General features: G+C 38.4%; 1 protein-coding gene across 2 annotated transcripts in view; it reads right to left on the bottom strand.

Annotated features, from left to right (window-relative positions):
* Positions 1-22,180, bottom strand: part of AMMECR1 (AMMECR nuclear protein 1) — a 99,730-nt gene that overhangs the window by 25,813 nt on the left and 51,737 nt on the right. For both annotated transcript variants that reach the window (XM_090150103.1, XM_031594464.2), the window contains one exon: positions 13,257-13,367. In XM_090150103.1, the coding sequence (XP_090006229.1) occupies positions 13,257-13,367 (111 nt within the window). The remainder of the gene's footprint in view (positions 1-13,256; positions 13,368-22,180) is intronic.

Here is a 22,180-nt window from a genome sequence, read left to right on the forward strand (position 1 = left end):
GTTATCAGGGAATTACCTATAATCAGGTTAAAAATAAGGAAAGCAAAAAGCATGCTAGAATATGTAGTAGTTGATTTGAGAAGAAAAAACATCATATTCACATGAGGTTTCACTCTAAACATTTCACAGAAAAAAATATGAAGATAATAAAACATTCTAAACTATGAAGATACAGATGAACATAGTTTGCTTACTGAGGGTCCACACAATCTTAGAGACAGGAATATGACCACTCATAACACAGAGAGCTGAACAGCACCCTGGCAATTCCCTAAGATACGCTGTTCATCAATACCTCTCTACACAGCCTGGGTTATGTTTAAACCAGCTGCTTTTTTGTTGTACTTTTCTGCCTGCTCTAACCCGACAGCAATCTCTTGCACATACTGTGACTACACACTGCACCAACAAAGAGATGCAAATGTAGTGCTGTTCTGTGTAATGGTTAATGTACGAGCTTGTGGCATCTAATTCTCAGTGTTTTTATAAATGCAGTAAAAAGCACAAGATGGATCCCTTGTGGTGCAGCATGTGTAGTAAGACCTAAGGGAAAGAAATAGCCACTCCTTATTTCACAGGAACGCGTAGGCACAGAAGAAAGCATTTTGATTTCTAGACACTCCTGCGTGAGAATTGTTGCATTAGAACAAAACTTAGTTATTAAAGGCAACAAACAAAGGTTGTCAACATTTGTTTCTCAGCGTCTTGCAGACTAAATTATGATTGCTCAATACCTCTACACAACAATTCAAAAACAGAGTAAGCTTTAGATACGTACACCCACTCTACACATCTGGAGGCTTTGATGTCTGCATGTTTCCTTCCCTTCTCCTACCACACAAGGAAGCTGTCCATATGCCACCTTCTCTTTCCCCTTTTAGGAAATCCATCACTTCTGTCTTTCATGACATCAGTTCACTGTTTCATCCCTGTACTCCCTCTCGTTTTCTGCCACAGTTCTTTTGACTTCAGGAGGTACCCTCAATGCCAACACATTCAGCTTATAGAAGTAACTGGATGGAGCAATTACCGATCGCTATATCCAAGGTCAAGATATCCAAGCAACAGAGTCTTTGCAAGCTCAGCTAAACATTACGTTCAATTCCAAGTCAGCCAGCTGTTGCTCTCCATGTGTTTTCCACTCAAAACCAGATTTTGAGTAGAAAAAAATGCTAGAATGCAATGGAAAGTTCAGAAACAAAGAAGAGACAAAAGGTTCAGGTTAGGCTGGACTACATCTGTCTGCAACCTCACAAATGGTAACATAAGTGGTGAAGGAATCCATTTAACTTGGCAGCACTACATGCATTTGAAAATTCTGTTCAGCTAAAGAATAAAAGATCATTAGAACTCAAAGTATAAACCTGAATACATCTGACTATGAAATTAATTGAAATGTCACATTTGTGCTTGCTAATTAAATATTTCACATCATGTCCTCTTAAACAAACAAGCCAAATTCTTCTCCCTTTGGAGGCAATGGGAGTTCTGCCATTCACCACAGTAAAAGCCTAAAAGAGCAAATAATTCTGTTTAGTTCTCAAGTTAACTTAGCTTTAAACTACTTGAACATCTTAGATTGCTACGTATATATTTTAAAACGTTTAACTGAGCAAATTATCCCAAGAGCAACTGAAGTTTGATCATCCAGTGTTGAAAGAGGATACAACATGGGCACAAAACTGGTTTATTTTTAATTACATCCATCAGAGCTACAATTCAACATATCTAAAGTGTTTAATGTTTAAATGGAACTAGGTTTCATCACCTTTTATAGAATGCAGCCCACAGACAGTTCACCTCCTGAATGACAGGAATACTTGACTCAAACAGTTTTGTGAAAGTGTACAAAAAACAGCTCTTGTAAACCAGCATTTCTGAAAATACTTATGTATTGTAGGCTTCAAAAAAAAACAACAACAAACCCTATCAAGTTCATGGAGCAAGAAAACAGAAAGTCACCCTTTTAGTAACTGAAAGAGCTGAACACAAAGAGGGGGTTGCTCAAACAAATGAGGCTGCATGTGGTGCAGAGACCTCCACAGACAAAGCACAGCTGCCGCACTCTGCAATGAGGGATTAGCAGTCTAGGTCAAAGGAAATAAAGCCTCTCTAGCTAAGTGAGCAAACTGCAGAATGCATCCTCAGCAGAGATGAGAAAGGGCCAGCTAACTAGCTTGCAAATTGTGTAGAAGCTTCTGGGAACAGAAACAAAACGATTCCTTGACAGAACGTGTAAAAATAATTCTGCTGAAAAGCAGAGATACCGTCAGAGGGCTGAGGTTGCAGTGACCTTCCAGTTATTTTAAAATCACATTTTCCCTCTCCCTTCTGCACATTCATAAATATAAACACCCTCTCTCTTCATGGCAGAACCAACATGCTATCTGTGTACCTGTATGGTATTAACGTCTAGAAAAAAACAGCCTACAAGTAACAGAAAAAGCTCTTCATTGTCTTCCATGAGAATCAAAGCTGTTAAAAATATCTATGTATACACGTGGCTGTTTTTTTGTCTCCTTCTCAAATGCAGTCACTCAAGCCTCTTCCAGCATGCGTACAATTGAGTCAATCCATTTTGACTTTAAATGTTTCTTGGCTTTACACTGACACTTTAGTTGAGCAGAATATAAACCAGTGTTTGAAGAAAAGGAATTGCTGATTTTTTCCATCAAACACTAGATATATTTTCATTTTAAATCATTAATTTCAGCAACTTTTCCTTACAAAAAAGACAAGTCTCCTGAGCTGATGCTTGCCACTTGAATGCACCATTGTGAATGTACGTCTAACCTGGCTTTTGCTATGGAATGAAATACCAGAACAGCTACTAGCAGATAGGCTGGTGTCTAAACTTCCAAATGAACTGTATGTTGCAGACAGCTTGTAACAGTTCATGATATTACAGAAGTGTAAGCCATTAGAATTACTTGAGCTGGAAGCAGCAAAAAGTTGTAGTGCTCTGAAAATCAAGAGCTTTTCTTCCCTTCTTCATCTAAACCACATGAAATCTATTCAACTCAAAACACATTAAAAAATAAAAAGGCATAACACTGTTTACTATAACAAAAATCACACTTTCTTGGTGATAAAAGTTTCCAACATCTTCTTTTGAAACAAAGGCTTACAGGACACTCTAGTAATTGCCGTTTGCACGAAGGCCTATTTCAGTAAGGCTGGGCTTACAACTTATGACAGATGGGGAATTCCCCAAGAGCTGTGCTCAGGCTCATCAGAGCACTCCTTAACATCTGCATAAGTTCCCTAAGTTATCGTGGGAGTTATTTATATATGTACTTGTACAGATGGAGAGACTACTTGCATGACTACCGGCCCTTTATTGCAAGTAATGCGCAGTAAGAAAATATACTGTAACTGCAGTGGAACAACAAACCTGAATGTAAGCTAAGAGATCTTGTAGACTGCAAATTGGTACCAAAGGTCAAAAAAAAACATTTTCCACTACAGTCAAAAAGCTACTCACAGTGGTTATCTATACGCATTCATATTTTAAAACAGTTTCAAAAATTCACACAAAGCAGAAATCTGTGATGGAGTGTTTTATATATAAAAGAAAGTACAAGTTGCTATCTCTCGCTTTTACAGAGTACAGTTGAAAATGGCATCAAGAGTTCAAAGAGAAGAGACTAACCTCAACTCTTCTTGTCCCTAGTATTTTATTTTAAAATTAGGTTAGGAAAAAAACCTGTTCTTCTCAGGTACATATATATTCCCTCCTATTTTAATGCATCAAAAGAATAGTTAAACTTCACTTGCCAATTAGAAAAGTCAAGCCAGGCTACACCTATTTTTAGGAGATTACATTCCCACAAATAAGTAAATGATAGAAGCAGAAAGTATGGGCTGCTGAGGGTTATGAGAGTTCTGGAGAACCCCAGTCAGAGGTGCTATGAGGCTTATGAGCATTCAGACATTCTTCAGCATTGTACATGGCTGCTCATGTCCAACCAGAGGCAGATGGGCTGCTACTTCTTCCAAGGGCTTTTCTACCTTCTCAAGTGCACAGCTCCGCAAAGGACACGAGGTACAGCTTCCCTGTTCCTGGTGTCAACTGGAATGAGTTTCAGAAACAAGTATCTGTTGGCACTGACTGAAAACACCATAAAATCCTGCTACAGCTGACAAGCGCATTTTAATTCTCATTACTCTGGACTATGAAAATAGCAAGTTACATTTTAAGAGCTTCAACATTTTTGTGTTAAAGTGCACAGAGATAATGAGGGCTTTCGGAGCCTAGTCTCCCACACCCAGTTCGTGCTGTGGCTTCGTTATTCAGTCTCAATAGGAAGCATCAGAAAACTCCTAAATGGAGGAGGTGTTGACAGACTGAGAACTTTAATCGAGACTCCTTTCCCACAGTCCTTCCCACACAAAGCTAGAGAGTTTAAAGATTTTAACAGCTTGTACGTGTATGAGACATTTCTTTTTCCTTTAGCCTCATTTAATCCCTGATAACATCTACTAAAACAGTAGATTTCACATAATGCAGCTTCTTGAACAGAATAAAACTACATTTATTTCCACTATCTCAGGTATCAAATACACCACTGCTGCACCTCAGTTTCTAGCATCATAGGAAGTGAGGCACAATTATGTGAATATCCCTCTCACGTGTAGCACTGCCCCATATGTGCACTGGGAAGGGTTTTTTTTTGTTGTTTGGTTTGGGGCTTTTCCCCCCCTTAGTAATAATAATGTAAGGAAATGTCCCTTACTCAGTACTGAAAATAAACATTTCCTGCTGAGCTGAGAACAGCCAGAGAGAGAAGCTTGCCCAGAAGCAGGTAACTTTATGCCAACTCCTATTCTGTCCTAGCTACGAGTTCCCATACGTGCAAAATCTTCCTTTAAAACACAACTGCTGTGAGACACTTTCCATTTACGCTTCTCTCCTGCGTCAACACAGTTTCACCTGGTGCTGCTCAGCACTGGCTCTTAATCTGACACCTCTCTGTAGTGCTTAAGAAACTAAGAAGTCACTGAAACTCTCAACCGAAAACAATTTTCATTCTAGCAGATTATTTTAGGAAACAATTTGAAAAACAGTCCCTCTCAGAGTTGTCATACAACAAGACAGAAAAGTTCACCAAAAAAGCCCTTGGAATACCAATGACTCTCCGTATCACTAATGGAAGAATATGAGTTCTGGCAATGAATTTTAAAGCTTTGCTAAGAAAACCAGAGCTGCCCATTTCCCTAACCCCACCCTCCTTCCCAATTATTTATGTCAAGTAATAAAGCCAAATAAAAACCTGACATTCAACTTAACTAGTGTGCCAACCCACCTAGACCAGTGCCTTTGAACTCCCGAGCAGTACAGCATTTGTTCACATAAAAAAGGAGACTGTGTGGGAAGTACAAGAAAAACAAGAGCGTCGTGGGAAAGCCCAGTCACAAATGACATGGCTCCTCCCTGAAACCCATCTGGAAAGTCTGAGTAACCGTGGGATATCCCCAGTTACTCATCGACATTCAGTCGAATTTCAGGAATATCTGATTCTTTCAGGATACTACAAATTATGTCAACCAATGCAAGTCAATTTGGCTTTTCCAAAGCATGCATTTTGTGAGAATCATATTCTTGGAATTCTTGGGTTTTAATGCATGCTCTCTTTGCCTGCAGTTGGTTTTTTTCCCCTTCAATATGATGAGGAAATAAGTAGAGAGTTTTCTTAGTTACACCAAATTCTAAGGTTGAGACCTGGCAATTAGGACAGCCTCAGCAGAATGCCTCCCAGCCTTACTCAGTGACTCTGTAGTGATCATTTTTAATTCCAGAATTCCATTTCTCCTAGATCCCCAATTACCTTTCATAGCACAGTCACCTCACAGAATAAGTCTGTCCCACCAAATGCAGTAACACACCTCCCTGACCCAAGAATTCATATTCTCTAATTCAGTTTTCCCAGCAAAATTGTTGCCAATATTTGATAACTCTCCTTTTATTTAAAAAGCATCTTTACACACTCTTCCTTTCCTGTCCTCCCATTTACAGTCTTTGCCTTGCTTTCTTTCAGGAAGTGTTACTAAGGAAACAGCATATCACATACCATTGAGTACACAGGTCTAGCAAGGTTTTCTCAGGAATAATAGACCAGTAATTACAAAACTAATACTGTAAGTGTTGTCACTGTTCCACTCCCCTCTCCTTTTAATAAATGAAAAAAAAAAGGCAGTTATATCCCCACACATACAAACATACAAGAAACATATTTACTAAAGCATGCTTCTTCTATCTGCGCAGTAACATTATTTCCTTTTCATTTCACAATGAAATAAGGAGGAGCATTTAATCCATCATTAAAGCAAAAGGGATTTTTCCCTGACTTCCTAGAGCCAGCATACAATTCAGCTTTGTCATTTTGAGAAAAGGCAGGAGACAGTTCTGATAAGCAACAGTTCCTGAAATAACGACCTGGCACTGTATGCACAAAATCATTACAGACCTACTTACTGAATTGACTCACAGAGAATAACTAAGCCTACTCAATAAATTCAGATTTGTATACTTCACTTAGAGTTTCTGGTACTGTGAGTTTACAAAATAATCCATTTTATTACTAAACAATTATATTCCACTACGACACGTTCGAGGATTTACCCAAATTAAAGTGGTATTTGCAAAATTCATGGCTACAATAGTTCAAAACAAGTTTTTATTGTCTAAAATGAGATTTAGAAATATCATCAGTTCCAGGTTTCAGCAGAATCTAATGTCTACACTTCTGACAGGCAAACATGAGTCTGTATAATGTTTTATTACAGTGTTGCTCAATTTCAGTAGGGTTAATCAGTCATTTAAAAATTAAGGTGTCAATACATCACCTTTTCATTTCACACATTATCAGAAGCAACAATCATTAAAACTACGCACTTTATTAAGCATTTTGAATAATAACAGTCTAAGACTATTAGTAATACCTTTGGAGATCAATCCCACTGTACTAAATGTACAAAATAGTAATTCATAAAGCAAACTTTACTGCTGAGCAATATACTCTGGTCTGGTTCCAACTTAAGAATTTAAGACAATTCTATTAGATCAGCTGCAATTTCCATACATATATTGAAAAAATAAGAATGTTAACACAGTGCACCTCACCTTCACTAACACTATGAATGTCCAGACCACCTCTGGAAGCCCTGTACTCCTATATTAGCATTTCACATGCAAAGTTTTAACTTCAAAGATAATCAGAAGGGAACACAAATGTAATTTAAAGGGAAAGTAAAAATATAACAATAAAGAAAACCTGAAGAGGCTTCTATTGAATTAATTTCCCTTCTAAGAAAAAGTTTGTTAATTACTAATAAGGATTTTGTAACAGCTTACTTACAGAAAGACATGTGAATTGAAAGCTTATCTAATTTTTGCAACTGCATCAGCCAAATAAAAGATATTATCTCTGTTTATACCCTACCTCACTAACACTAGAATAACCTGATTAAATTGTTCTTAAGCCACCAGTTTCAAAAACTTAAGGGATCCATTTTCTAACAAAAATAATGTTCAACTATTGTTGACAAAAAATACTTTCCTTACTTCTCCTCTCATCACTGATTTTAATTGGAATGCACTCATTTGTACTACAATTTCTATCCCATTTCCTGTATTTTATTTGTATGTGGGGAAAGAGGGAAGGAACAGCACACGGCCTAGTTTTGACAACCTCTGGGGACCATAATGCAAAACTCATTTAAGCTTGCAAGGGAAAGAAAATTACAGCTACCTTCACAAATCATTTATGCACAAAGGTAAATAAAGCACACTGCAGACCAGTAGATAGAAACAGCAGACCTAAAATCTACCCAAGACTAAAGAACAGCTAATAAAATAGGATAATCTCAACTACTGGTAGCTGAATCAGTTCACAAATCCTGTGGCCATACATAATGTCTTAAAGATGCCATACCTTTTGGCCTCGCGCTTTATCTCTGAGTCATGATGGCAGATGGTTGCAAAACTAATCTAATAAAAACTATTTTATAGTATTTTATAGTTACATATTGCCGTTTCCACAGGTGTAAACCAGCCTCTCTGAAGCAGACAGTCCTCCTTTCCTTCAGTAACACTACATGGGTATAAAGCCCACGTATTTTTAAGTCTCTTTGAAAAACGCTTTGGCTCAGACACCCCTCTTTCACCGAGGACTTTTAGGAACTGGAGATTGCTACAATATGAGAAATCCTCAAGCTTAAATTACTTTCTCTGCTATTCTAACTACATGAAGAATAGTCTCTACCTTACGTTGATCCCTGGAAGATGCCATGCCATGGCCATATCTTCAACTACCAAACTTTCAGTGAAGTTCACAGTGCAGATTAGCAGAGGAGCAGTCCTGAAACTTGTTCAGTATCCTTGAACTTTCATTACAGCCAAGCACCTGACCCTGGACTAAGGGAAAAATGATCAGCTACCCCAAGTTTTAAGTATCAGTTTGATATTTCACTTCCTATCTCCCCTGGAACATCAGATGCTCTGAAATCACTCCTAACTGCAGACTTGCACAGACTCACTCAGTGAGGGACATCTTATGCAATCACCTGAAGAATCCCAGCTTCCTGCTGCCTTATTGTTTCAAATGGATTTGACAGCACGTACAGCACTTTTGCACTTTTAGTAAAGCTGAGTGAATTTTATAGATCGTACCCTACTGAAAACTTAACTAAATGGCATCTTGATGGGTTGGTGGCAGTTGAGAGTTACAAGTTCCAGATGTATATTGCTACTGGTTCCTAAAAGGCATAATAGGCTACTGCACTGGCTGTCTATCCATTCAACTAAACACAGAACTATGTTACCACAGCTCTCCTTAAGAATGTTTTCTCACCTTGAAGTTCTCCATCTGTTTCTGGTCACCCCTATAGCAGCAGCACAGTCTGAATGCTCTACCTCATTAAGATGTCCTTGGAAACCAACAAACGCTAGAAATTCCAGTATCACTGCCATCTGACTTCCCTGTTGCACACCTGCTTTCACAGAAACAAACGAAAAGGAAGCAACAGAGGCAATATGATGCTTCCTGGCTTTGCAGGTAATGTTGAACATACCAGAATAGCAAAAGGCTGCTGAGTTCAGGCTGAGAAGACTATATGCTGCTCCACAGTTTAACTCCGAAAGCGTAAGCTTCACCTCACAATTACCAGGTCTCACTGGTTGCTTACATACACAGAGTATGGTATAATAAAAGAGCTGACTTGGAGAAGCAGTCTACTCAAAGCCACATGATAAGGCAGCCTGAGAAGTATTATCAGCAGGCAGCCCAGAAACAACACTATGCTCTGAAACATTACAGGAAATGCTATGGGCAGGAATTAATTCAGTCTGACTTCTGTGAACAGTAAAGGTCACAGCAGAAGCATCAAACACATACACAACACCCCTGCACCTTCTCCACTTCCCAGGCCCCAAATGACAGACAGGTACACAGGTGTGCTTTGCCCTGGGTCAGCAGCAATGCCTACCTACAGCCATAGCAACGCTGCCTGATAGCAAAGCCTTTGTGAAGTGAGCACTGGGTTGTGTGGGCAGATACAGGGCAGATTGAAAGAGACTATGATTAGTCAAAACAAACAGATTAAACAGAATAGTAAGCTCAGCTGAACAGAGAGGGGAGCTACCCTGCCTGTGCAAATACTTGCCTGTAATCTTAAGTAAATAAGGCCAACATCTATTTTAACATAATCAATTTTGTTTTCTATTTTACCTCTTAAATGAGATTGCCATACTGTAATCTTGCAGGTGGTTATTTAGCTTTCCTGTGTTCAAAAGGAGAAATAGACCAACATTTCTCATGGAGAGAAAGCAGGTAATATGGCAACACCACCAACTGAGACTCCTGAAATTGCTGAGGAAAAACAACACAGTAGATGGTGCTGCTGGGAGCCAAAAGCCACATCTAGAGTTTATATCCAAATTCAATTACAAGAAAGCTGGGTTTTAAGTTTCATTTCCTTCAGTCTTATGCTTCTCATCCCAAGCTTCCCTCTTTGTTTTTGTTTCTTTACCAGCCACGTCTGTGAAAGAAAGGCTGAAAGTATGAGGTCACTCAGTTGTCACATTGAACATAAAGTAGACACACAACAAAAAGACTGATGACATCATACAGTCAGTAAGCACAGCTCTATGCTATTTAAGACGGGTGGGTTACGTGTTATTTTAAAATTTAAATCCAGTTTTCTACCATTATGCTAATCCAGTCAAGGCTTGCAGCTCTCCAGTCTTTTCACTGCTTCCTTCTATGACAGGAGATTTATATAATCTGCTTCTCTTTATCTCCATCTTCTCTAGTATTTTCCCCCATATATACATAATATATATATTATATATAGAATATATATATATATTCTAGCCTTGACAGGATAAACAAAAGCAGCTACAACTACACTTGTTAGATCTACTAAGTATAAAGTGTAACTGCAAATTATATGGAAGTGACAGGAAAAACAAAACTAAAATGTATAGGGTAAATGAAACCATTTTGTTCAATGCCCAAAGTGTAAGAGAGCAGGATTTTAGAACTTTAATACTAAAACCTAAGTCTTACTGCTGAACAAAATATATGAAAAAATAATTTATCAACCTGCGAGGAAATTCTGCGGTAACCTGCTTCCAAGCTCAGTGTATTTTTTTCAAGGAGCTGTAAAACACAAGGTATTTTTCATAATCTGGATTAGTTTACTTTTATGCATTCAGGTGGGATATTCACACATTCAGCCTAAAGGACTATTTTGCCCATGATGAACTTCTTATATCCTAATTTAAGTATTCAACGCAGTAAAATGTTTTGAAAAAGGATATTTATTCAATTAATCTCTTAGTAAACTTATTTTAAAGTGACTAAAACTGAGTCTTCACAAATTCCTGCAAAGGATTTTAATAATAAAATTTCTTCCCTTACTGCACTGATATGCAGAGAAAATTGATCTCTAAGATTTTGTTAGGAATTCAGTATTAGCACTTTTAAACTATGGGTATTCTCATCTCTCCTCACAACTTAGCAAGATGCATCCAATTAATGATGAATCACTCTACAGAAGTTTCCTGTTTAGAATGTACTGGCAATACCATTGCCACAGTCAACAGAGCTCAAAATGGGGAAGAGAGACTTGCTTGGTTACACATCATCAGCATTTTTTACATAAGCCAAAAAAAGGTTTTCTAAGTTTGTGTGCGTCTCCACCTCCAGAAGGAAACTGTTCACTCCAGGAGAACTGTCATTACGTTATTGACAGAAGCTACACTGTTGTGTGCAGGTAGAGATGTATATACACTACACACTGTATATGCTATACAATTAGAGATCACTACTAGAATTAAGGAAAATTTTATTTATTGTGATCCTAAACACTATTCAGCACATCGGTAATAAAATCTTGCCTGACAGAAACTGTTGATATTTTGATTGCTAAGCACCAGGACACGTAAGAACATCTGTTGGTCTCCACTATTTTTCTCACCAAAAATTGGGTCACAATCCTATGCAGAGTGCTGAAAAAGGTTAAGAACGAACAGACAGACAATTGGGTTCTGTCTAGCAATGCCATGCCCTTAGGGTAACTGAAGAAAAGTGTCTTTCAGCATCAAAGTGAAATAAAGTCAGAAGAACATCCGTCTACATTCTCAACTGAAAATTTTGGTCAAGTTGCATTTTCTGAAATGGATGGCTCACTCACACACTACCTACTTTGCTGATTAATTCTGCCTTGCCTGAAGTAGTTTTTCTTCACTTTCAGGAATTGTTGCACCTTCTCCAAGAGTCTGTTGCCCAAGTTACCATCTCCTGGTTTCTGATGCCTCCTAGGAAGGCTTGTGGAGCTCTGAAAGTTCTGAGGTATGTCAAAGTTGCTTCTGTAACTCCTCAAATACTCTGCTGGAAGCTCTGTAGCTGGAAAGACTAACATCATGAAGGAAACTGCTCTCAGGTATCCCTATCTTTCTATTTTTTAAAATAACAATCAAGATAAAATAACAGGTTTGGGTACATTCAAACAGGAACTTTACATTTCAGTGGTCATTTCTGAATTATTTCTGTTTTTGACTCATTAATATCTAAGACTGTAAGGCATTTAACTTTCAACAGAAGAAGCGCTTTGAGATCATAAGCTTCTTCTCACTGATTAATTTGCCTCCCAATGTTTTAAAGAACACACAAGTATTCCAGACCACACAATAAAACCAACACAGTAAAGATAACTATGTCTTCCAGAAGTTTACAAGGAACTCCAGCAGTTGATTTCTTCAAGCTGAGCAAAAGTAAGCATAAAAAATGAACAGCTTGAACAGAATAGTGGCACACGTAACAAAGAACATTCCCCATGCTAATCTTACTTCATACTGAGATTTACATGATGCTTTAACAGCAGAGGAAGTCCTCATAACAGAGGAAAGCCTCCAATCCAAAACTATTGAGAGGCACCAATTATTTTAAGTGATGACAGTTTCAGAGGTCTTCAAATGAGTAAATATATAGTTTCTACTTTATAGCACCATGAGCAGTCTACTATAAGTGAAGAGTACCAAATTCCATTGATTCTTTAGAAAATAAAGAAAACTCTTAGAAAAAAAAAAACAAGTAGAAAGCTTGCTACTAGCTCTAGTGATCAACTTATTAGTTTTCACTCTATGCAAAGAAAATGGAACAATATTAAGGTGAATGAATTTAGGTGTAGATCAAAAAAATGAAGGATTATGCTGCTGGGGAGTGAAGGATTATCATCACTTACCTCCCTCATCCAGAAGCTTCCCACTCAGGGGCTGGGATGTATCTGAAGAGTAACATGTAATGGAAATTTGTAGCATTAAATTGGAATGCTGATTGGAAGCACCTGATGGAGAAGAGGTGAGAATACCTGCTGTTTTAGAAGTGTGAATAGGATAATCCCAAAATCTGACTTTCTGGTCTTCTGCTCTACCACTAACTATTAAGCTTAAAATTTGTTTGGATACAGGGGAAAAATACTACAGCAGTGAGTTACAATAAGTTACTGGAGAACAGTTTTCCAAACCAATAAAGTAAAAAAAAGGCTCAAGTTACAGTTTTTAAACTAAATCATAACCTCAAGACACCAAATAGTCAAAAAACCAGGCAATAATTAGCATAAAAAGGAGATGGAAGTTTACATCAATCTGTACAGTGACACAGCCAAAAAACCAACAAACAAAAACACACCCATCATCTCCCCAACAGAGTATTTAAATACATAAGTCAAAGCTGCAGAAAACAAAGTCTTACCTAGTAAGTGTGTACTCCCTGAGTCCTGAATGCAGGTTCATGGCAGAAAAAGTACCTATGCATCCACGCAATCGTTTATCTCGACCAATCTTCCACGTTACAAACAGTGGGCTGTTTCAGGGAAGGAAAAAAGAAAGACACGATCACAGAAGCACTATTGACAGCATGGAACGTCAGTAACAGTGCCCTTCCTTTTAGGGTAACGAGAAGACTAACATCTAAAATAATGTACTTAAGCTGCAATTCTTTTGACTGCTCTAGGAATGCTCCTCATGTAATATGTTAGAAAATAAAGACTAGCAGAATATTTAGCACACAGAACAAAGTTCTGCTGGTAGCAGATAGGATAGGAGGCTTAACATCCTGCACTGGATGTCTCCTGACAATGAGAAAAGCCTCACCTCAGACATCAATCAATAAAGAAGCCTTTACAGAAGGGAAAAACACCAGTGTCATGTTAATTCTCACCTGAATACACTTTGGTCTTTAACACCGATGGCAAGAAACTACCCAGGAAGTACCTAGCAAGAAGTACTTGGAAAACAAGCAAATTTAGGAACATTCTCCAAACGTAAAGGACTACCTGAACAAAGGTTATTCTTTCCACGAATCCCAAGTCATCTCCAGTTCATATTCAAGAATCTCACAAATGAACTGAAGCGGAAGAGAATGCCTAATAAGCTGTACATATCACGAGTTCAATCATTACAAAGAAATATTTCTATTAACAAACAATTCTGTATTAACCTGGACAGTAAGCTAACAAGGAACCATGCAACTTTCGGGGACGAAAGTTTTCTTTTCTGTCCTGTGTCACTGTATCAATACAGAAGCATCAAAAGCCAAGGGAACTTGGGGAAGTGCACATGGTTCCTGGGTGACTAATCTAAACTCTAGGAAGAGACTTCCAATCTTGAGATAAACCGTGGTTATAGAGAAGAAAATCCTATTTATTTGTTTCTCCCAGAAAGCAGGCAAATCAAAGCAGATTACACAAACACACCTGCTCTTTCCCTTACTGGCAGGCTTAAAAAAATAAGAAGTCATTTTAGCTGAACATCTTGACACAGAGTGTTGATCACAAGTAAGCTTATGTTTCTACACAACAAGCAAACACTCACCTCCAGCCCTTCCACCTTAAATATGGTTTTAATTTTCGTGTGTCACTGGCTATTGAGGATAAACCTACGTCATTCTTGATACAAAGGCTACAGGCATGCTGCACAAAAGCTGAGGCACAAGGTGCATCACTGACATTCAGAACACTTGCAGCTGTCTCAGACACATAAGGATGTTCCTTACTCCATGTTGCCTTTTGGTTTTATTTTTAAACCGTTTAGGGAAAAATGGAAAAACAACCAGCCCTTCTTCCCCCCAAACTAAGTTGGACTCAATGATTCTTGTTGGTCCCTTCCAATCAGGATATTCAATTATCCTCTGAACTGAAAAAAAAAAAAAAAAAAAAAAACACTGAAAGGATAAAGCCAAAAGGAACTGCTACCTCACAACAGTATGAAATAGGACATTACACTATTACTCCTTCACCCAAATCAACAAGTAGCATTTGACTAACATTTCCACGAAAGGTATCTCAATTCACCTCAATGGTATCGACAAAATTATTAGATTGCAGTGCTACTGAAGATACCTTCTCCTTCAGAAACAAGCCCAAGAAAGATTCAAATTGCATGTCAGGATTATTCTCTTTACCTTCATTTTTGGATTATGAGATTTACAACCTGTAAAACACTTAGCAGAGGGCATTCAAGGAACATACATTTACTTTCTCATCAAAATGGAATTCTAGGATGTCTCATTACTGCTACTTTAAAAGGACAGTATCAGAAAACATGCTGAGACCACCCCCAAACATCAAACAGGTTTAGACATTTACATATGCTTTGAAAGTTCTTGTCAATGAGTATCAACAGAAATAGCAGAAGTTATATAGCTCATGTATTTGTACTACAAGAAGTACTCAGTTCAAACCTCTATTCATTACTTAAAAGCACCACATAGCTACAGATGATGTAAAACACAACATCTGACATAAGATGTTTTTCCAGCATCTCGATTTCTGTGTTCCCTGACTCCTCCCTTGTTCCCCAGGAGCCATTAAAGCATCAGCATGTCTACACAGAAGACTTAGGCCAACTAAACAGAATTACTCCTCCTAATTATCTTCCCAGATGCCTTCAAAGTGTAATACAGACCAAAGTTCAGAGAACGCAGAGACCAAATACGATTCTAACTGCTGAGATTCTAGAAATAAGGCCAAAAGAGACCTTCAGGGCTGCCAATAGCATAAAGAAAAATTACATTATATAATTTTCTTCACAAATGATCTACATTCTCTACCTTAAAAAACTCTAGAAATAATGGAGGGAAGAGCCCCAAATGAAAAATTAGAAAGTTGCCTCAAAGCCTCACTGAAGTTCAAGAGCTCTGCAAATATCCTGATTTCCTGCTGAAATCCATCCCGTCACCTCGTACCCAGCTGCTCTTCTGCCAACACTGTCCTTTAATTTAAGTTCTGTCTATGCTTCTATCTCTGAATTACCCATACTGCTCCCTTTTAGGATCGAGTCTCACAGCCTAAAATAAAGTCCAAATCTGTCATTCACAGCTTTAGGGAGCATTTCTGTTCTTACACTAAAGAGGCAATACAAAACTCGCTCATATGAACTAAGCAAACTATGCAAAGAATTTACAGTTCTTCCTAGCAATGCTCTTCTGCTTTTTATTGGCACCCCCAGTTTCTCCTGCCTTTTTTCTCCACACCCCCAATGCTTTTCATATGTTTTAAAGCTAGTAATAATCCATGAATAAACTTGACAACTAACAGCCTCAGAGCTCAGTTCTGCAGTACAGTGCCGAAGTCCAGATATTGACATCACGAACTGCTAAGTAAATATGTAACTTTTCTACTTGCAAAAAATCCTTATTTTCCTCTTCTGTTTTCCTTCAGAAAATTTTTTTTTGTTGTTTGGGTTGAGTTTTTTTTTTTTAACAACATCTTGTTAGACCTGAAATGAAAATGCACACCTCTGGGCACTTGGAAGAAAAGCAATAGAAGTGAGGTTCTTCAGCTGGAGCAGAAGAGGAGGCAGACGTGATGCTCAGCAGTTCCTTTCATCCCACAACACAGGATACACATGACGTGCTGGAGATCTGGGTTATTTTTTTGCCTAAAGAAGTTTGAACCCTCATATCCCACATGAATGCCAGAGTACTGGGGAGGAGCACTCTCATCTTTCTGGCTCAGGCTCCCTCCCACCTAGTATGAAGATTTTGTTGTGGTTTTTGTTGTTGTGTTTTTTTTTTTAAACATTTGTTAAAGCAGATGCAGCTATTGCCTGTGAAGACTCCAATACTCAGCTTCATGCCATTCTCTTACTCAGTTCAAATGAAGCATCTCATTTAAAAACAAAAAAGCTCTGGGCTTGGGAGTAAGCCCTTTTGAGCCAGGAGACTTGGAAATGTACCTGTCTGATGTGTTACCCAGCTCCTCCCCGTGGTGCCTCTGACAGCTTCTGTTAGCACAAACAGCCCAAGCTGCACGGAGCACCCTGAATACACAGAAGCTGAGAAATGGTGCAAGATGTTTCGGAGTGCACAGAGACAGAAGAGGGGACCAAACCCAGACCCGAAGAAACTTCTACAAACTTCTCAATCATTTCTCTCTCATGAGGGTCTTCATTTTATGATGGGGGAAAGACTAAAGATTGTGAACTAAACACTGAAAAAATACCTAAAGCTGCTCACTGCTGTCAGCAAACTCACAAGTGACCCGATGATAACAAACACTTTCCAACCAGCCACTGCCTAATTTACTATTTATCAAGAAGTCTTGCCCAGCCCTAATCTACATCTTGCAAAGCAGACAACTGTTTCATTTATCTGCTACACCAGCTGGTAACCAGATGATTACACGTTGTTTGTCCCCTGCTTTCACCTGGGAAACTGAGTTGAAGAGACAGTTACCACATTGTAAAGATTTAAACTAATGTTTTCTGATACAGAGCTGCTGTCATTGAAAGAGGCATACATAAATGCAAAAAGAGACACTAGTGTCTTAACAGACTAAAACACACACATATACTCAGCATCCCACTCATCCTAAATACTGACCTTAAAGGCTATAGCCAGAAAAAGCGTGGCTGAAGCACAAGAACATGGGTCACCCAGAGCCCTGCCCCATGTGTCACTTCAGCTACTATTACACTGTTTTCATTAATGAAGAAACTAGGACAGCCAAGTAACTTCAGTTGAGCATTAATCCATTGCAACCTGTGCAGAACTGGAGCACTGCACACCAAGGTGACGAGGAATAAACCCATATAAACATTGAAAGAAACTATCACAAGGATTGTCTTGTTCACTGTGCCTACCCCAGTGCCCTAAGCATATTACCTGTTCACATTTTACTAGAAAAAAAAAGCCAAAAAAAAATAAAAATAAAAATTATTGACCTGCTTGCTATACGTTACTGAAAATACCTCAACTGAAAGAAAAGTGCACAAGCTATTTTAGCAATCAGCCAGCTATCACAGTAAGAGTCAGCATGCCAACAGCTTACACTGGCACTGGGTAGTTAGCACTGTTAAAAATATACTGGTTTAATATAAAGCAGCAATGAATACAAGCTGACTTTCATTTACCAGCATACTTAACTGAAAAATGAAGTAATTCTTTAATTTGGAGGATGGGAGAAGAGGCAGAAAGCCTGAAAAGATGGGTCTTATTCTAGTGCCATGAGAAGTACTGTGAGAAGTTTCTCCTCCTTGTTACAGACAGGAAGAAAAAGGGGAAGGAGGGGAGAGGAAAGGAGGGGTAACAGATCAAGGATATTTATTTATCAAAGATGAGCAAGGACTTCCTTGGTTCCAGTTGAAGATTCTCAAGTAATGGGAACTTGTAAAGTGAAACTATTTTAACTTAATGAGTGGAGAAGTAAAGTGATATTTTGAAAGACATTTTAGTAGTAGTTATTTAACCATTTTTATTAAAAGAGAAGGAAAGATGTAGGATCAGACATTTAAAAAGTCACTCCTGCCATCCACAAAGGACCAGAGTACTTCCACTTCAGCTCCAAGGATTCAGGAAGTACTCTGACCAAGCTAAGATGCAGAAGACAGCGTTTTCCCTTTTGTTTTGACCGAAGTGCAAGCTACTGTTTCTGAATTTTACAAATGTTAACACTTGCTTTTTTTTTTTTTGTTAAACTTAAAATTTATGTCTTATTCAAAATCACACTAAAACTGTCAAGAATGCTGAACAGCCATGTAAGATTGCATCAAACTAGAAATTGAAGTTTATCATCAGAACATCAGCTGAGAGCCTTCGCACGACCAGTGTCAGCCTTATTCAGAATCACAGACAGCAGCCTCCCTATTAACCAAGGCAATTCAAGCTTTGTTACACTCCAGGCTGCAGCATGGGTGTCTCAACTCAGCGAGCTAATGCGCATTACTCAGTGTAAGAGAAAATAGCTTAGTAATGAAGGAGGTGTGGCCATGCACACTGATAAATCCTAGCGAGAGCATCAGCGCACACGCTCCTCGGCACAGGAGTGGGGAGGAATGTTGAAAGTATCTAGGTCTGTGATGAAAGGGAAAACTTGATGGATGATATTTTGGAACCAGTCACTAACAACAAAAATCTGGTGGGTGCCTTTCTGGAACACAATCAGAAAAGCACACGGTGTGCTCCAAGGCCTACCAGACACATGTAAGGCACAAGAAAGGCAAGGCAGCTCTTAGATTGTGCTGGTGGCTCCTCTCCCTCCTGTTGTTGTTTTTGTTCCTTTGTTTTTAATCTCAGAGGGTGTGCAAATTAAATTAAGAAGCCCTTCTAGATTTGATTCTAATAGTTGCCTGACTGCCTCCCTCCCACTTGGAAAAATTTTAAAGTGAGAGTGACGATGAAAAAACAAGAATTCATGAAATTTCAAAAGGAAAAAATGAAAAAGGAAAAAAAACAAAAGAAAACCCACAACCCACTTCATCTGTAATTGTTGGACCAATATAGTTAGTACCAACTAGAAAAGAAGTAAGATGGTGGCTAGAATAGGAAGAAATACCAATTGAACAAATTAGATTGCTTTTAAGTAGTTTAGCTGGTCCAAACTTAAAGCTTAGCTGTATTTAAAGTAACTGAAGCAGTCCCAGAACAAAAATAGTTGCCTTTGACAATGCATAATCAAGGGATGAGATGCCAGGACACAGCAAGAAAGAAAACTCCTGGCATACAGGAGAAGGCAAAGGAAAAAAAAAGAAAAAAGCTTTTTTCTGGGTGAAGTTTAGGATGCTTTTGTTCATTTCAGCACAATGAGCTCCAATTCATAGAAAAACACTACAAAACAAGATGGATAACAGTCTAACTTGACAAGCATATTTCATGTCAAACCAAACTTGCCTTCTGTACCAAGCCTTGTCAGATAAGGAGAATTAAAACATCTCATATCTTAACTGTAGCGAGGCTTTTTGATACCATCCTATAAGCAAGGAGGCAAAACATGGTCCAGATGACTTCAGTAAAGGTTCTGACTAATAAAAGCTGCTAGAAGAGAGTGATAGGAGCCACCAGAGACCTGCTAGCTGTTACCTAAACAAAGCAGATGGAAAAGATGGTTTAAGCTCAGGAAGAGGAGTCTATGCGTCACAGCTATCAAGTATGAAAAAAGGCTTTTTGCAAAGGCAGTGAAAATAATCTGTTTTCCATACCCACAGTGGATAGTTTCAGAAACAATAAGATTAAATTATAGCAGGAAAAAATGGAGTCAGATATTAATTAATTTTTAAAATCCTTATGGTAAGAGACGCAAGCACATGGAGTCCCTTCCTGGGAAGATGTATGGCCACCACCATCAGACTATTTGAAGGCCTCCACAAGTAAGCCACTATTGGGAACACTGTAAATACAACTGGTTCTGCCATGTAACAAGAAGATAGACCAAATGCAGACTCATTTGCTGATTCTGTCTGACACAGCCTTAGACAGCAAAGGGACAATTCACATACAAAACTACTGGTTCAGCTGTGGGAATGACAGCTGTCCTTACAAACTTCTAGAATCAGAAATAAAACATCCAGGAAAAAGCACATCCATCTCAAACACTTCTGCACATTTACTTCGAAATGAGCAGAGAGATATGAGTAACACTGTTCATACTCTAAAGATCAGAGAACACAACTGACTGAGCAGCCTCAACAAGGTTCAAGGTACTAGGCAAGGCTTCCTTCAGAGCATAAGCATTTTCTGAATCACAAATAGCAGCCAGTTTCTTCAGCACCTTTAACTACCTGTTCAAAACAGGCTCTAAAGTAAAAAACTGGAGAAAACCATGGTATCTTTCCTAATCTGAACAGCAATATAAAAAACCTCTCAGGGGTAGGGAATTTTTGTCACTTTTCTTTCCCAAGAACTAGCTCCCCTTAAAGGCTTCTAGTTTCTCCTTCAGCTAGTTTTTCACTACAGTGTCTCTTAACAGATATTTTGTAAAAGAACACAAAACACTACTTGCTTGACTACTTTTACACAATAGGAAAAAGAACTAGTTGCTGAGTAGTGTCTGAAATCCATCACTCTCCATGTGCCCAGTTACACACACCCCCCATCAAGCCCTTTTACCTGGAAGACTTCCTCTAGCAAAATTCAGAAGACTGAGCATGTCTGAAAAAAAAAAAAAAAAAAAAACCAACCAAAAAAACAACACATTTCCCCTGCAGGAGGTGATTTTGTCTGGGCTAATGTTCTTCTTCCTCATGGGGAAATATGCTGACATTCTTAAAGAGAGTCTATGCTGTGTTACTTCCTCAACACATTCAGTCACTGAAGGCTCATTACTGCCAACACACAGTGATCCAAAGACAAACACCACTGCATACCAGCTTCAGATAATAGGTGTGAGATCAGCAAATTTTTACTTTAAAACCTACATAATTACTGAAAAAATTACCAAATACTTCTAAGGGCACAGCATGTTATTTCAGTCATTATTAACACTAAATGATCAAATGAGCAGCTCTTTACACTACCCTATTTCAGAAACAACCATTTAGAGATTTATTTCCTCACCCATACAACAGACTTGGTATTTTGGTGGCTTTCCTGCAAGCATAACATGCCCCTGAGAGATGAGCCTTGCAATCAGAACATCAACTGCTAGGTGTGAATTTGTTAGCAAGTTCTGCTTATCTAAGCAGCTAATCTTAAGGAAGGTCAGAAAGCAGCTACTATTTTAAGAAAACCTAGTTTAAATAACAGCATAATCAGGGTTAAAAATAAAGGGGAGTGCCTAATGGAAAAGTCATTTTCTAAGGCAAACCCATAACAGCATAATTAAGATTGCATTCAATTCATCAACTGAAATTAAAATGAGAAAAATATATAAATTCTCAAATGTAATCAGGTGACATGCAGTTCATTCAGCAGCAGAACCAGTGCTGCTATTCTTATAATGGTACGTTACCATTACACAAGTTGAGACAAGATGGGCAGCACTCCAGGAAGGTGAAGACAGAAATAACAGTTTATAGGTGAGGGGGGATGGAGAACACGTCGGTACGTCCAGATGGACACTCAGTCAGACACTACTCCATAGTCACCGTCTGCCTTGGGCACTTTCTCCCTCTAATTCTCATAAGAGAATCCAGCAACTTCATGAAATAAATGGAGTTTCTACAACATATGTTTCTGAATTCGTTGTTCACTTTGCTAAAATAAATATTTACACGTAACAAAATCCAGAACTACTCAGAAATCACACTAGTCGCTTATGTAGGCTTATTTAGCATCGCTAAAAAAAGATGTGAAGGCTTGCAGTTCCTCGGAGGAACAAAACCAACAACAAAAGTTACATTCCACATAAGCAGAGAAGCGCAGCTCAGAACCAAGTCAGGTTTATGACCTCTATCCTCAGA

This window comes from Phasianus colchicus, chromosome 14, assembly GCF_987193195.1.
Source record: "Phasianus colchicus chromosome 14, bPhaCol1.hap1.1, whole genome shotgun sequence".
In the NCBI taxonomy this organism is placed as follows: domain Eukaryota; kingdom Metazoa; phylum Chordata; class Aves; order Galliformes; family Phasianidae; genus Phasianus; species Phasianus colchicus.